The 14,798-nt window shown below is 40.0% G+C and overlaps 1 protein-coding gene across 1 annotated transcript in view; it reads right to left on the bottom strand.

Annotated features, from left to right (window-relative positions):
• Window positions 1-12,285: 12,285 nt before the first annotated feature.
• Window positions 12,286-14,798, bottom strand: part of LOC311045589 (actin-related protein 2/3 complex subunit 5-like) — a 4,534-nt gene continuing 2,021 nt past the window's right edge. Inside the window, exon 4 of the mRNA XM_084057533.1 lies at window positions 12,286-14,740. Coding sequence (XP_083913659.1) covers window positions 14,678-14,740 — 63 coding nt within the window. The 3' untranslated portion in view covers window positions 12,286-14,677. The remainder of the gene's footprint in view (window positions 14,741-14,798) is intronic.

Raw genomic sequence — 14,798 nt, 5'->3', positions numbered from 1 at the left:
AGAATGTTCAGTTCTTTTACATGATATGATGGGGTCCTTTCCACGTGCAGTAATTTTATGTTAAGTACACTAGGTTAGAGGGGACTGCCACCCCCTGTACTTTTGTCCCTGTTGGCTTTTGTGACTCGGGACGCATTCATGTTATGAATGAAACTCTGAATTCACCAGTGGTGTAAAATAACTAGGTAAATGTGAGGTACTTCCAATTGTCTATACTTTTACTTGTACTCTACTACATCTCAGAGGCAAACTACAATTATTTGAAAACTTTAGTTACTTTGCAGGTATAAAGTATTTATTACTTTATAAAACATAAATTAACCACTTTAGCCCTATTTTATACCTAGTTTTGAAAATAGCAGATCTACAAGCTCACAGACCCGCGACGTGTTGTGATCTTGTAGATCTGCTATTTTCAAACATTTTAGTACTTTTACTTTTGGTACTTTAAGCACATTTTCATACCAATACTTTTGCACTTTTACTCAAGTAAACTTCTAAATTGCAGTATTGATACTTTTACTTAAGTAAAACATTTGAGTACTTTTTCCACCACTGGAATTCACTTTATTTAAATGGATTTATGCCTGATTCAAACTTACTTTATACAGAATAGATTTTAAGATTTTATTGCTAACTTTTAAAGCTCTTAATGGCCTGGCACCACAATATTTAACTGACCTGCTACAACCCCATGTGCCTGTCCGCCGCCTAAGGTCCTCCGATGCAGCCCTACTAGATCTTCCCATGTCTAGGTTGGTGACTAAGGGTGATCGGGCCTTTGCCGTCAGGGCCCCTACACTCTGGGACAGCCTCCCATTGGACCTCAGGGTTGCTAGTTCCATCACCATTTTTAAATCGAAATTAAAGACTCATTTTTATAGAAAGGCTTTCTTAACCTCCTAAACAGTAGCAATTTGGTGCATCTATACTCACTGACACTGTTATGTGTTATTTTTTATTGTTGTAATTATCTATGATCTTCGATGCACTGTTTGATTTTATGTTGTTAAGCACTTTGTAACATTGTTTAAAAAGGTGCTATATAAATAAAGTTTATCATTATTATTTATACATAGTAACTAAGTTAACTAAGGCAGGAACTTGGGACTTGAACCTGTGACTTTCTGCTTACCAGGTAGCCACTCTACCCATTCAGCTATGGCTATCTCTTTAGTCACAGGTTCAAGTCTTCATCACAACATGGCAAACAAGCGCTGGTAGTCGGTACGCCTGGTTTCTACTGGGAACAGGGTTCGATTCCTTGCAGCGCTGTGCTTACTGTTTCACCTTTGTCCTGTTGTGTATGTTTACATTAAATGTTAGCACTCAATTAATTGATTAATAATACCTGAATGCACTTTTTATGCAAAGCTGTTCATGTGAAAGATGGTTGCATACTGAGCAACACCAGAATATTCACCACATGCTGACTGCATGTTTTAATTTCATTGTGGTTCAAGCATAGGCATAGGATGTTGCTGTGCATTTGATCACTTGGATGGGTGTGCATGCTTTCTTTATTGTATATTTTTATTTATTTATAATGTACAATTATTTCGTTTCATTTAGACCTATTTGTGTTTGCTATTAGCCTACATATAGTATGTGTGCAGTGTGCTTTTTGCAAACTAAAAAATTAAATGATGAGAAATGTGCATCAACAGAAAAGCCAAAGGCTTGTTTCAATTGAAGTAGCTATTGCATGCAATACTCCCCCTTCTTAGAAACGTTCTAAAACATTTTGTTGTCAAGGACCCCCCGAATTGACTTGTATTTGGCAGTGGACCTCAATGTGAAAAGATGTAGTGTCAGGGCCCCCCATGAAAAAGATTTATATTTAAAACTTAAAAAGAATATATATATTTATTCCAAATGTCTTTATTTTCACACAATGTCAGGGTTAAGAATCAAACTCACAACCTTCTGTTTCTCAGGCAGGCTCTTAATCCAGTGGGCCACTGTGCCATGCCTAAATTTGAAGGCCAAATAAATAATGACAGAAAAGCCAAAGGCATGCTTCCATTGGGGTTCATTAACATTGAAACATCTAGACAGGTAACAGCACAGCAAACCATAGACAAAGTAATATGCTGTAAAGTTCTTTTTTCTTTTCTTTTTTTTAAAGTACTGTTGCGTGTTATTCCACAAAGAGGAATGAAGACCTTTCATAGCAAGGCAGCTGGTAGCACAGTGGGTAAAGTCTAAAGGTTGGACTCTCAGCACAGAGGTTCCATGTTCAAATCCCAGTCGTCACATGCTTCAGTGCTATTGTACTTTGAAATTTTCAAGGCCAAAATACAAAAGAACAAGTCAAATCCACAAAGAGACCTGTTTGGCATGGCAGAGAGATGGAGTAGGGGTCTAAAGGTTGGACTCTCAGCACAGAGGTTCCATGTTCAAATCCCAGTCGTCACATACTTCAGTGTTGTTGTACTTTGAAATTTTCAAGGCCAAAATAGAAAAAAGAAAGTCAAAACCACAAAGAGACCTGTTCAGTATGGCGGAGAGATGGAGTAGTGGTCTAAAGGTTGGACTCTCGGCACAGAGGTTCCATGTTCAAATCCCAGTCGTCACATACTTCAGTGTTGTTGTACTTTGAAATTTTCAAGGCCAAAATAGGAAAAAGCAAGTCAAAACCACGAAGAGACCTGTTTGGTATGGCGGAGAGATGGAGTAGTGGTCTAAAGGTTAGACTCTCAGCATAGATGTTCCATGTTCAAATCCCAGTTGTCACATACTTCAGTGTTGTTGAAATTGAAATTTTCAAGGCCAAAATGCAAAAAAAAAAAGTCAAAACCACAAAGAGAAACCTGCTGAGGGCCCAAAGGTGCGTTGGCGCAGTGGTCTAGGTGCTTGATCGGTTGCTTCTGCTAAAGACAGTTCGCAGGTTCAAGTCCCATGCCATCAATGTAGTGGGGGACTGTGTCCCTCCCCTGTTTCCCGATAGTTAAAGGTTGGGGGGTTATGTCTGACCCTTGACTCGAGTGGGCATCGAACCCACTCAAGCCAAGTCATGTTATTGGACAGACGCTCTACCAGTTGAGCTATGCTGTTGGCTGAGAGTTACAGGTTTCCTGGTGGTTGTAACTTGTTTTTCTAGAAGTTAGTCTGCAAAGGGAAGCATCACTAAGGATATCAGTCAATTTATCCGTTGCCCCAAGTTACCGGGGACACTTGACTCGAGTGGGAATCGAACCCACTCAAGTCAAGCCAAGTCATGTTATTGGACAGACGCTCTACCAGTTGAGCTATGCTGTTGGCTGAGAGTTACAGGTTTCCTGGTGGTTTTAACTTGTTTTTCTAGAAGTTAGTCTGCAAAGGGAAGCATCACTAAGGATATCAGTCAATTTATCCATCACTAAGGATATCAGTCAATTTATCCGTTGCCCCAAGTTACCGGGGACACTTGACTCGAGTGGGAATCGAACCCACTCAAGTCAAGCCAAGTCATGTTATTGGACAGACGCTCTACCAGTTGAGCTATGCTGTTGGCTGAGAGTTACAGGTTTCCTGGTGGTTTTAACTTGTTTTTCTAGAAGTTAGTCTGCAAAGGGAAGCATCACTAAGGATATCAGTCAATTTATCCATCACTAAGGATATCAGTCAATTTATCCGTTGCCCCAAGTTACCGGGGACACTTGAATCGAGTGGGAATCGAACCCACTCAAGTCAAGTCAAGTCATGTCATTGGACAGACGCTCTACCAGTTGAGCTATGCTGTTGGCTGAGAGTTACAGGTTTCCTGGTGGTTTTAACTTGTTTTTCTAGAAGTTAGTCTGCAAAGGGAAGCATCACTAAGGATATCAGTCAATTTATCCGTTGCCCCAAGTTACCGGGGACACTTGACTCGAGTGGGAATCGAACCCACTCAAGTCAAGTCAAGTCATGTTATTGGACAGACGCTCTACCAGTTGAGCTATGCTGTTTTCTGAGAGTTACAGGTTTCCTGGTGGTTTTAACTTGTTTTTCTAGAAGTTAGTCTGCAAAGGGAAGCATCACTAAGGATATCAGTCAATTTATCCGTTGCCCCAAGTTACCGGGGATGAACTGGACACCATATTCTCAGTAGCCTACTGTACACTATTTAATGGGAAACTGCAACTCAGTAACTGTTGTTTACACACAAACATTGACTGTATTGACCTCAGAGATGACTTCTGTGTACTTATACTGTATATTATTCAACTCATCATGAGCAGAGCTTTCATTAGAGCCTAATAAGAAGGCTCTGTGACGATTTTGAAAGAAAAACCTTTTGGAGCTCATAATTGGCAGCCATCTTGCATTTGAAGGTCAACAATAGGTCAAATCATTATATAAACACCAAATATGTATTCCTTGACCAAAATAAGCTCTGAAACCATGTATTGTGCATCTTTGTAGGTCAAACCATTAAAAAGTTCATTTTCACGGTCGCCATTTTGGATTTTGGTCTCTCAAAAAATGTCCCCGCCCCTTTTAAAAATACACCCCGGCTAAATTTGTTTAATAACCCTCCTAGATGACAAATCCATTGAGAAACGGACCTTCGCTCTCCACGGTCACGGAAGTGCCACAGATGACCCAACTATTAGTCATTTTTTTTTTCTTTCGGTAGTGTCACTACCGAAACGGAAAAAAAATTACTAAGTCCAGAGCTCGATGAATGTTAGGGACCAAAAAAAGTGTCACTACAAAGTACTACCAATCAACTCTAAATTGCCTGAAACGTACTCCTAACAGGTTTTCGGGGGAACAATTTTTTTTTCGTTTCGGTAGTGACACAATGGTGAAAAAATACATTTACTAAGTCCAGAGCTCGATTAATGTTAGGGACCAAAAAAAGTGTCACTACAAAGTACTACCAATCAACTCTAAATTGCCTGAAACGTACTCCTAACAGGTTTTCGGGGGACGATTTTGGCCTCCACACTTAGTGATTTTTTCGGATTTAACTTTCGTTTCGTTTCGTTTCGGTAGTGACCCAATGGGGAAAAAATAAATTTACTAAGTCCAGAGCTCGATGAATGTTAGGGACCAAAAAAAGTGTCACTACAAAGTACTACCAATCAACTCTAAATTGCCTGAAACGTACTCCTAACAGGTTTTCGGGGGGACGATTTTGGCCTCCACACTTAGTGATTTTTTCGGATTTAACTTTCGTTTCGGTAGTGACAAACTTTCGTTTCGGTAGTGACACAATGGTGAAAAAATAAATGTACTAAGTCCAGAGCTCGATGAATGTTAGGGACCAAAAAAAGTCACTACAAAGTACTACCAATCAACTCTAAATTGCCTGAAACGTACTCCTAACAGGTTTTTGGGGGGACGATTTTGGCCTCCACACTTGGTGATTTTTTCGGATTTAACTTTCGTTTTGGTAGTGACACACTTTCGATCAACTAGTGACAAACTTTCGAGCTCTGGACTTAGTAAATTTATTTTTTCACGAAGAACCTTGGCCTTGAGTCTTGGGACTCAAGGCCCAAAAGAGAAATTTGATGTCTCCTCGGGAGTAATTGGTTCGACTCAAGACTCTTTTGGGTCTTGAGTCTTGGGGGGGAAAAAAAAGTGCACTAGTTATATTTGAACCGGGAACCTCCTGGTTGCAAGTCCTGTATCTAAAGCACTGCACCACAGAGGTCCTTACCTATTCTGTTGACATGCGTGTAATTTTCTCAAAGATTATATAAAGGTAAAAGCCCCAGGTAAAAGTTAGAAAGATGTCCTTGCGGGATTTGAACTCATGACCTTCAGTATGCAAGGCCCGAATCTTAACCACTGCTCCACCATGGTATATACTTTCTATGGTCTCTTGCACGGTCTTCACTGAAAGATCAGATAAAGGTGCAGGAGTCGGGTATTGGTTGGAAACCTGTCCTGGTTGGATTTGAACCGGTAACCTTCTGGTTGCAAGTCCTGTATCTAAACCACTGCACCACAGAGGTTCTGACTTGTTCTGTTAACTTAGCCTTGAAAAGTTTGTACCCTTTTCCCTTTAAATATCCATTGCCATTGACAATGTATTGGGCGCTTAAAGTTAAATATTTCAAAAACTACAAATCATTTCAAAGTAAAACATCTCAAGGATGCATGTCCACAGTAAGGGGGAATTGTTGTACTGTGAATGGAGTTTCTAGGTGAAAGTGTTTTTTTGAGGTCCCAAAACCTTCCATCCGCCTCCATTATAAATCTCTGAACTTTTAAAGGAGTACAATTCTAAAACTATGCAACATTTCAAAGATTCCTTTTCAGGCAAACATGTCCACAGTAAGATGAACATTTTAAAGTATGAATGAGGTTACTAGGCGTAAGTAGGTAGTTGTAAGCCTGCCTTTAAATGTCCATTGCCGTATCGACAATACATGGGGCGCTTAAAGTTAAATATCTCCATAACTACAAATGATTTTTAAAAAAAGTTTCTCAAGCATGCATGTCCACAGTAAGGTGGAATTTTGAACGTTGAATGGAGTTTCTAGGTGAAAGTGTTTTTTAAGGTCCCAAAACCTTCCATCCGCCTCCATTCTAAATCTCTGAACTTTTAAAAGAGTACAATTCTAAAACTATGCAACATTTCAAAGATTCCTTTTCAGGCAAACATGTCCACAGTAAGATGAACATTTTAAAGTATGAATGAGGTTACTAGGCGTAAGTATGTAGTTGTAAGCCTGCCTTTAAATGTCCATTGCCGCATCGACAATACATGGGGCGCTTAAAGTTAAATATCTCCATAACTACAAATGATTTAAAAAAAAAAGTTTCTCAAGCATGCATGTCCACAGTAAGGTGGAATTTTTGAACTGTGAATGGAGTTTCTAGGTGAAAGTGTTTGTTTGAGGTCCCAAATTCTTCCATTGACCTCCATTATAAATCTCTGAACTTTTAAAGGAGTACAATTCTAAAACTATTAAACATTTCAAAGATTCCTTTTCAGGCAAACATGTCCACGGTAAGATGAACATTTTAAAGTATGAATGGGGTTACTAGCAGTAAGTATGTAGGATTAGTAGCCTGTACTCGTTTCCCTTTGCCGCATCCACAATGCATGGGACGCTTAAAGTTAAATATCTCCCAAACTACAAATGATTTCAAAGAAAAAATCTCAAGCATGCATGTCCACAGTAAGGTGGAATTTTTGAACTGTGAATGGAGTTTCTAGGTGAAAGTGTTTTTTTTTAGGTCCCAAATTATTCCATCGACCTCCATTATAAATCTCTGAACTTTTAAAGGAGTATATTTCTAAAACTATTAAACATTTCAAAGATTCCTTTTCAGGCAAACATGTCCACAGTAAGATGAACATTTTAAAGTATCAATGAGGTTACTAGGCGTAAGTATGTAGTTTTAAGCCTGCCTTTAAATGTCCATTGCCGCATTGACAATGCATTGGGCGCTTAAAGTTAAATATCTCCAAAACTACAAATGATTTAAAAAAAAAAAATCTCAAGCATGCATGTCCACACTAAGGTGAAATTTTTGAACTGTGAATGGAGTTTCTAGGTGAAAGTGTTTTTTTGAGGTCCCAAAATCGTCCATCGACCTCCATTCTAAATCTCTGAACTTTTAAAGGAGTACAATTCTAAAACTATTAAACATTTCAAAGATTCCTTTTCAGGCAAACATGTCCACAGTAAGATGAACATTTTAAAGTATGAATGAGGTTGCTAGGCGTAAGTATGTAGTTGTAAGCCTGCTTTTAAATGTCCATTGCCGCATTGACAAAGCATTGGGCACTTAAAGTTAAATATTTCCAAAACTCCAAATGATTTCAAAGAAAAAATATCAAGCGTGCATGTCCACAGTAAGGTGGAATTTTGAAATTGTGAATGGAGTCCTCCATCGACTTCCATTATACATTTCTGAACTTTTAAAGGAGTATATTTCTAAAACTATGAAACATTTCAAAGTTTCATTTTCAGGCAAACATGTCCACAGTAAGATGAACATTTTAAAGTTTATATGGGGTTTCTAGGTGTAAGGGTACGGTCACAACAAAGTTTAATTCTACATATATGGGCAGATTCTGCCAATGCTTTTCAATGGGAATGGTCCATTCTCCGCTGCGTTGAATAAATGCACGCAGTTTTGCCTTCCTGGATGATTATTCATGTAGTAGAGCATATCAACACAGTGAGTTGCGGTGTTCACTGTTTCATCACAGGTTGCTTTAGTGTCAGTCAGTCTTTGAAGGATTGGATTTCAATTTGTTAAATATGCTTCTGGAGGGGGAACGCTCTTAGCTGGATTACCCATGACCTCTGGCTCACAGAGACAGCATCTTAAAGGAGACATCCGCTCATTTTAAGTGTTATGTTTGATGTGCGTCAAATCACTTACCGACGTAGAAATGAAAATCGCGTGACTCCACAAATCCCCCTATCGACCCCCACCGTTGTCATGATAGTAGGATGCTGGATAGCCCAAATTCGCCTATTTTAACAAATGCAAAGTCTGTTTTTTTGCTTCTAGTACTCATTGTTGAGTCCCATGATAATGTAACAGGCGCTAAAACTCCGAGAAGCTAACGGCTAATAACAGAACGAGCTAATGCTGGTTGCCTGTTTCTCTCCCGACCTGGCAACCTGGGGCTGCCATGCAGAGAGATAAGCAGCCCCAGCATTAGCTCGTTCTGTTATTAGCCGTTAGCTTCTCGGAGTTTTAGCGCCTGTTACATTATCATGGGACTCAACAATGAGTACTAGAAGCAAAAAAACAGACTTTGCATTTGTTAAAATAGGCGAATTTGGGCTATCCAGCATCCTACTATCATGACAACGGTGGGGGTCGATAGGGGGATTTGTGGAGTCACGCGATTTTCATTTCTACGTCGGTAAGTGATTTGACGCACATCAAACATAACACTTAAAATGACCGGATGTCTCCTTTAACACAGGGAGCCACCATGCTCTCTGTAATTTACCACGGTTTTCCATTAGATTCAAGTGTTCCTCTGAATGTTACTCTTTAAAACACGTGTTGGAGTGAAAAGCTGAGTCAGTTAGTCTTTGAAGGATTGGATTTAAACCTGCTAAATATGCTTCTGGGGGAATCCTTATAGCTGGATTTGAACCCCGACCTCAGGCTCACACGGACAGTGTTATAATTCAGGGAGCCACCGAGCACATTGAGTTTCAAGACAGTGTTCAATTGGCTGGCTTTGAAACCATGACCTCTGGCTCTCATTGACAGTATGGAGGTCCACGGCCAAATACATTAATTTGGGGGTCCTTTGAGAACCACTGTAGCCTACTACACTACACCATATCACAAAAAATACAGAACACTATTATTATTATTTTTTAAATCACTAATTGAGCAAACGTCACATTATACTACATCAATAAAAATATGCCATGAATAATTTTGTTGTCAGTGCCAAAGCCCTGCATTGACTTTTTTCAGCCAGCAGGTGTCATGGTAACAACATGAGACCAAAACGCTTGATAGTCACATGACTTTTGCCTTTTGTAATCAAATGTATTTACATCAACGTGTTTATGTAATTACATGTAATTCCAATCTGGTTTCAGAACAAACCACTCCACTGACACATGCCTTCTCTATTTGAACGACTCTATCAAACAAGATGTCGACAAGGGCAAATATTGCGGCATGGTCATGCTGGACCTCCAGAAGGCTTTTGACACCGTTAATCACCCAATTATGATCAATAAGCTCAAAGCAATAGGCTTTGATGACACGTCGGTGAACTGGATGAGATCCTACCTGGAGGGGAGGGAGCAAGTGGTGGAAGTAAACGGCACCCAGTCCCCTCCTCTCCCAGTGACTTGTGGTGTTCCTCAAGGAAGCATACTAGGACCACTACTGTTCCTGATATATGTGAATGATATGTCCTCAGCTTGCGACTGCAAACTGTTCCTGTTCGCAGATGACTCGGCTCTGCTGGTCTCGGACAGGGACAGGCTGCAGGTTGAGAAAACTCTCAGCACTGAACTCAACAAGATCTGCATCTGGCTCTCCGACAACAAACTCTCATTACACCTGGGTAAAACTGAATCCATCCTCTTTGGGTCCAACCCTAACCTTAGAAAGGCTGAGAGTTTCACGATCAAAGTGGGTGAAAATGTTATCACAAGAAAGGAGGAAATTACCTACCTGGGTTCCATCTTGGAGGCAAACCTCTCAGGTGACAAAAACGCTGAAAAGACGATCAAAAAGGTCCACAAAATAACACGGAGGATGTGGAGGCTTGTTCGTAAAGTCAGTAAGAATACTCTGAAGATTCTTATAGGGGCCCTCATACAAGGTCATTATGATTATGCATGCACTTCATGGTATCACAACACCTCCAAGGCCCTAAAAACAAGGCTCCAAACATCCCAAAACAAACTTGTAAGGCTACTTCTTGGCCTCAATTACAAAACCCATCTAACCCCTGATCATTTTGCTAGGCTTGGATGGCTTAGGGTTGAGGACAGAGTACAGCAACTTGCTATGGGCCTGGTCTTCAAGATACACCACAACATTGGGATCCCCCTGTATTTGTCAAAATACTTCCAAAATGTTAATCAAGTCCATGATCATAACACCAGAGGCAGCTCCACAAACCATGTTCAACCCAGATTTGGCACAACAAAGGGAATGAACTCTTTCTCATGCTATTCATCTAAAATGTGGAATGCCCTACCAAAAGGAGTAAAGGAGTGCAAAACCCTACTCACTTTCAAAAATGCCCTAAAGATACACCTTCAGGAGGCTGCAATTCAAAAATGGCCCCTGTCCAAGTCCTAACCTACCCCATGTCCTAACCTAACCCCCCCCCCCCCTCTCTTTCTTTTTTGTACATATTTTTCACCCTTCATACCAGTAACCTGTAAACTGATTGTATGACATTCTGTATAGTAGTGTGTATATCTGTCTGTCTCTTATATGTCAACATGATTTGTGTGCATGGGGATCTCATCTTAAACAAGCTACGTGCTTAACTGAGCTATCCAGTTTAGTAGACCTTGTATTGCGAATTTGTACTTCCATGTACTGTTATGTACTGTCATGTACTGTTCTCATGTCTTACTAAATAAAGTACATCAATCAATCAATCAATCAATATTTAATAATAGTGATAATAATACCAGCTAATGTACCTGCCTTGTTGACATAATTATTTTAGCCTGCTTTACATTATGTTCATTATGGTAGTTAATAGCAATCATATCCTTTGCTTTATTGATTTAAATGTTGAAATTATTAATATTATGGTTGAATTTAATGATTGAAATGCCAACATTGAATCAATATTGGCGGGGAGACATCAAATTTCTCATTTGGGTTTTGAGTCAAGAAACTGGCTCCCGGGGAGACATCAAATTTCTCTTTTGGGTCTTGAAGACCCAAAAGAGAAATTTGATGTCTCCCCGGGAGCCTGGGTCTTGACTCAAGACTCTTTTGGGTCTTGAGTCTTGGAACTCAAGACCCAAAAAGAGAAATTTGATGTCTCCTCGGGAGCCGGGAGCCAAGCCTCAAGACTCTTGAGCTAAAACGTTTGTGAACCACTATTTAGAACAGTGGTTTTCAACCTTTTTCGTGCCAAGGACCCCTAAATTGATATACATTTGGCCGCGGACCCCCATCTGAAAATGTATTGTGCCAGTGACACCCAGAAGCAAAGATTTGAGTTATATATATATATTTCAAAGATATGCACACATTTTCAAGATTTTTCAAAAATAGCAGATCTACAAGCTCCTTGTCTTCATGGGGTACCAGGAGTGCCAGGGGTGGGGGTCTGGGCCATCACCTGTACTCGCCTGGCATAAAAGGGGCTCTGAGAGCAGCTTGAGCCATTCATTACTAAACTACAACATGAAGAGACAACCGCTGAAGAATTGATTGATTGATTATACTTGCATATTGTTTTTATTAACGTTTTTCAGTTTTGTAGCTACTAGTCAGTGTAGTGTTGCTGTTAACTTGTTTCCCCCGAGATTTTTCCCTGAGTGCCTTAAATGTAATTCCTGGGAACGCCACTGCCCTCCACCACACAGTATGTGATGCAAATATGCCATGTATCTCCCAAACCTCTTCAGACTACCTCATCTCCTAAAGTAGCACTTCTCATTCATTGCGTCACTTCTTGTTCCATATTACCTGACCATTTACATGGTCACTCATTTGTTGACTTGTGTTTAGGTCACTTTCTCCGATCTTCACTTTTTAAATCGCTCTGGAGTGTAAATGCTTGTAAATGCTTAAATTGTAATCATATTTGTAATCTAGTGTCCTGTGGATAAAACCTAATGTTTTTAACATACTTGGTTTATGTGTAAATAAAAGAAGCAAAAATAATTGTATGCTTTTTATTTCACCCACATGTACAGCATAAAAAATTAGGACATTTCTATTTAAGGCAATATTTCCTCCCATGAACTTTTGCACACATTTCCAAACTTCCCACTCACACTCATCAATGCTTACTTTCCAAGAGCCTAGAGGCCTCATTTGTACAAAACCAATCCCAAATTCAACGCTTATACTGAATACACATAGGAAACAGTGTATGATAATCACAGATTTCTAAACCATGTGAATGAAGTAAATTCAATTAAAGTAATTCTGAAAGACTCCTCAAATGTATACCCAACATTCCACAATTTTCGCAGATTGATGTAGTAAGAGAAATTTTGCATAAATTATATTTTCCAGATAAACACGAAAACATGAAGAGATTCCACAGGTGGCTTGAGTCTCACCATCATTAAAAATCTGTAAGAACATTTACCCTTGAGAACTCTATATTTATTATCCATGTCTCATGCCAATTTCTAGTTGTGCCCACACAATACTTAATATTTGGCGTGGATATGGGACCAAACACATTTAAGTTTTATCTCACCTTTCTCTTGCGAAAAGTAGCAAATTGTAGGGTGTGTTTTTGGTGTTCACAAGTTTTATAAATGAGGCTGTGAGTCTCCAGCAACCACTCTCACCGAAACACACACACTCGAGTTATACATAAGTGATTCTCTACATCCTATTGTATGGTGTATCTTACAGTGAGCTCTTATGTACAGTTCCAGGTAGATAACGTTTTTGGATCTATCCAGACTCAGAGCCATCCAGTAGATATTGGTAAACCCTGTTGCTGCCAGGATGTTGCTTTAGTAAACTGCCGACTGAATGCCTGCTGATGTTAAGAATGTTGGGTGTTTCACCATATTGATAATATCATGTGCGACTTTGTTACATATTTTCAGCCAACGTTTAGTTCCAACAAGAGTTCAGCAACATGTCCATTGCCCAAACTGGACAAACAGGTGATCCACATAATTACCAATTTAATACCAATGTTATAGCTGAAGTTACGATGAACATGTTAAAGAGGGTATGTTTCAATCACTTTATAAATTTGAGCTCCACTAAGAAGACGGGGCAATGCAGTAAATTATGGCAACTATTGCAAGAAAGAACTGGGAGTATGAGAAATATTTTTCCCTCTGCAGACATTAGTTTAATGTGAGGGCTACAGTATCAGTCAAAACAGAACCAGCTGTGACAAATATTAGTTTGCTTGTGTTTGCTTAGTCTATGAAGCCTAACCAGTAAACTGGTTTCAACACCATAAGCTTTCATCGTCTGCCGTTAATGCCACTGATGACAAAGGCAGACAAGGTTCAAGCTACTGTATATTTTGTATCAGAGTTGAAAGCCATTTTAGTTGCATATTCATTTATTACTTTAGGCCTGTTTAGTTTCCATTGCAGGTTGTAGTTAGCCTGATTATCAGACTGAAGCTGCGTGGAGCTTCAGTCTGACATTGGCTCCAGTGTAGGCGATTACAAGGGGGATGGGATTAGAATTTCCCTAAACCAATCACAAGGGATCCCCACCCCCACCTCCGACTCTCATTGGACGGTACTTTTTGTACCGGATAAATCCTAGGTTCACATTACAACACCAGACCAAGAGGGGCAGTCCACTCAGAGAGTGGGCGGGGTCTATGGTCTGGAACCAGGCTAGGTTGTAGTAGGAATGGAGTTATGCACATTTATTATATTATGGTAAATCTTCTAATAGGCTGCTATTTGTGCATGTGCGCGTGCGTGTGTGTGCTGGTGAAAGGTAAATCATAATCTGCAGTTTCTCGGTTGGTTCTCGTTTTCTCATGACTTTCTTTGAAAGAAAGAAAACAATAATAACCGTATATGAGAGGTTGATTCTATGAACAACCTCTCAGTCCCACAAACCCAGGAATCAGTGACTTTATGTGACTAATAGAGGGCAAGGAGAGAAAAGGAAATAACTTGTTTCCAATGAGTTGTGTGTCGTCAGTCTGCCGTCTGCTGGCTCAGAGCTGAGCGTGAAGCATGTCAGATGGCTGGATGAAGACAACGAAGATCTGAGCGAAGCACAACAATGTACCATTTGCACTGCCGGCCGTGTCACCCACGGTGTGGGGGGGTTTGGTGCCAGCACCTCCCCATTTGGTCTCAATCAGACCCTCTGATAGAGGTAGGCCTCCATCCAAAGGATTTGATTGCCACAGTGAGCACATAAACAATGAAGTAAAAAATAACTGGTGTTCCAGAAGAAAAGATAATTGGAGTCACCCACATGTACGTAAATGATAAAAAGAAAATGCTTGAGAACAAGAAAAAAAAGTCACATTCCTGTATTGAGAGGATAAAACTGGGTAGTTTCAGGTAGGTCCAGTAAGTGAGGGGTTGTTCTCTAGCGGTCAGACGGTCTTCCTGGCGGTCAGAACTCTGACGATAGAGCCCAGTCCTCCCACAGCCAGAGCCTGTATAAACACACACACACACACACACACACACACACACGCACACACACACACACAC

This window comes from Gymnoscopelus microlampas (assembly GCF_963454915.1).
Source record: "Gymnoscopelus microlampas genome assembly, chromosome: 5".
NCBI lineage: Eukaryota > Metazoa > Chordata > Actinopteri > Myctophiformes > Myctophidae > Gymnoscopelus > Gymnoscopelus microlampas.
This window is presented reverse-complemented; position numbering and strand designations above follow the sequence as displayed.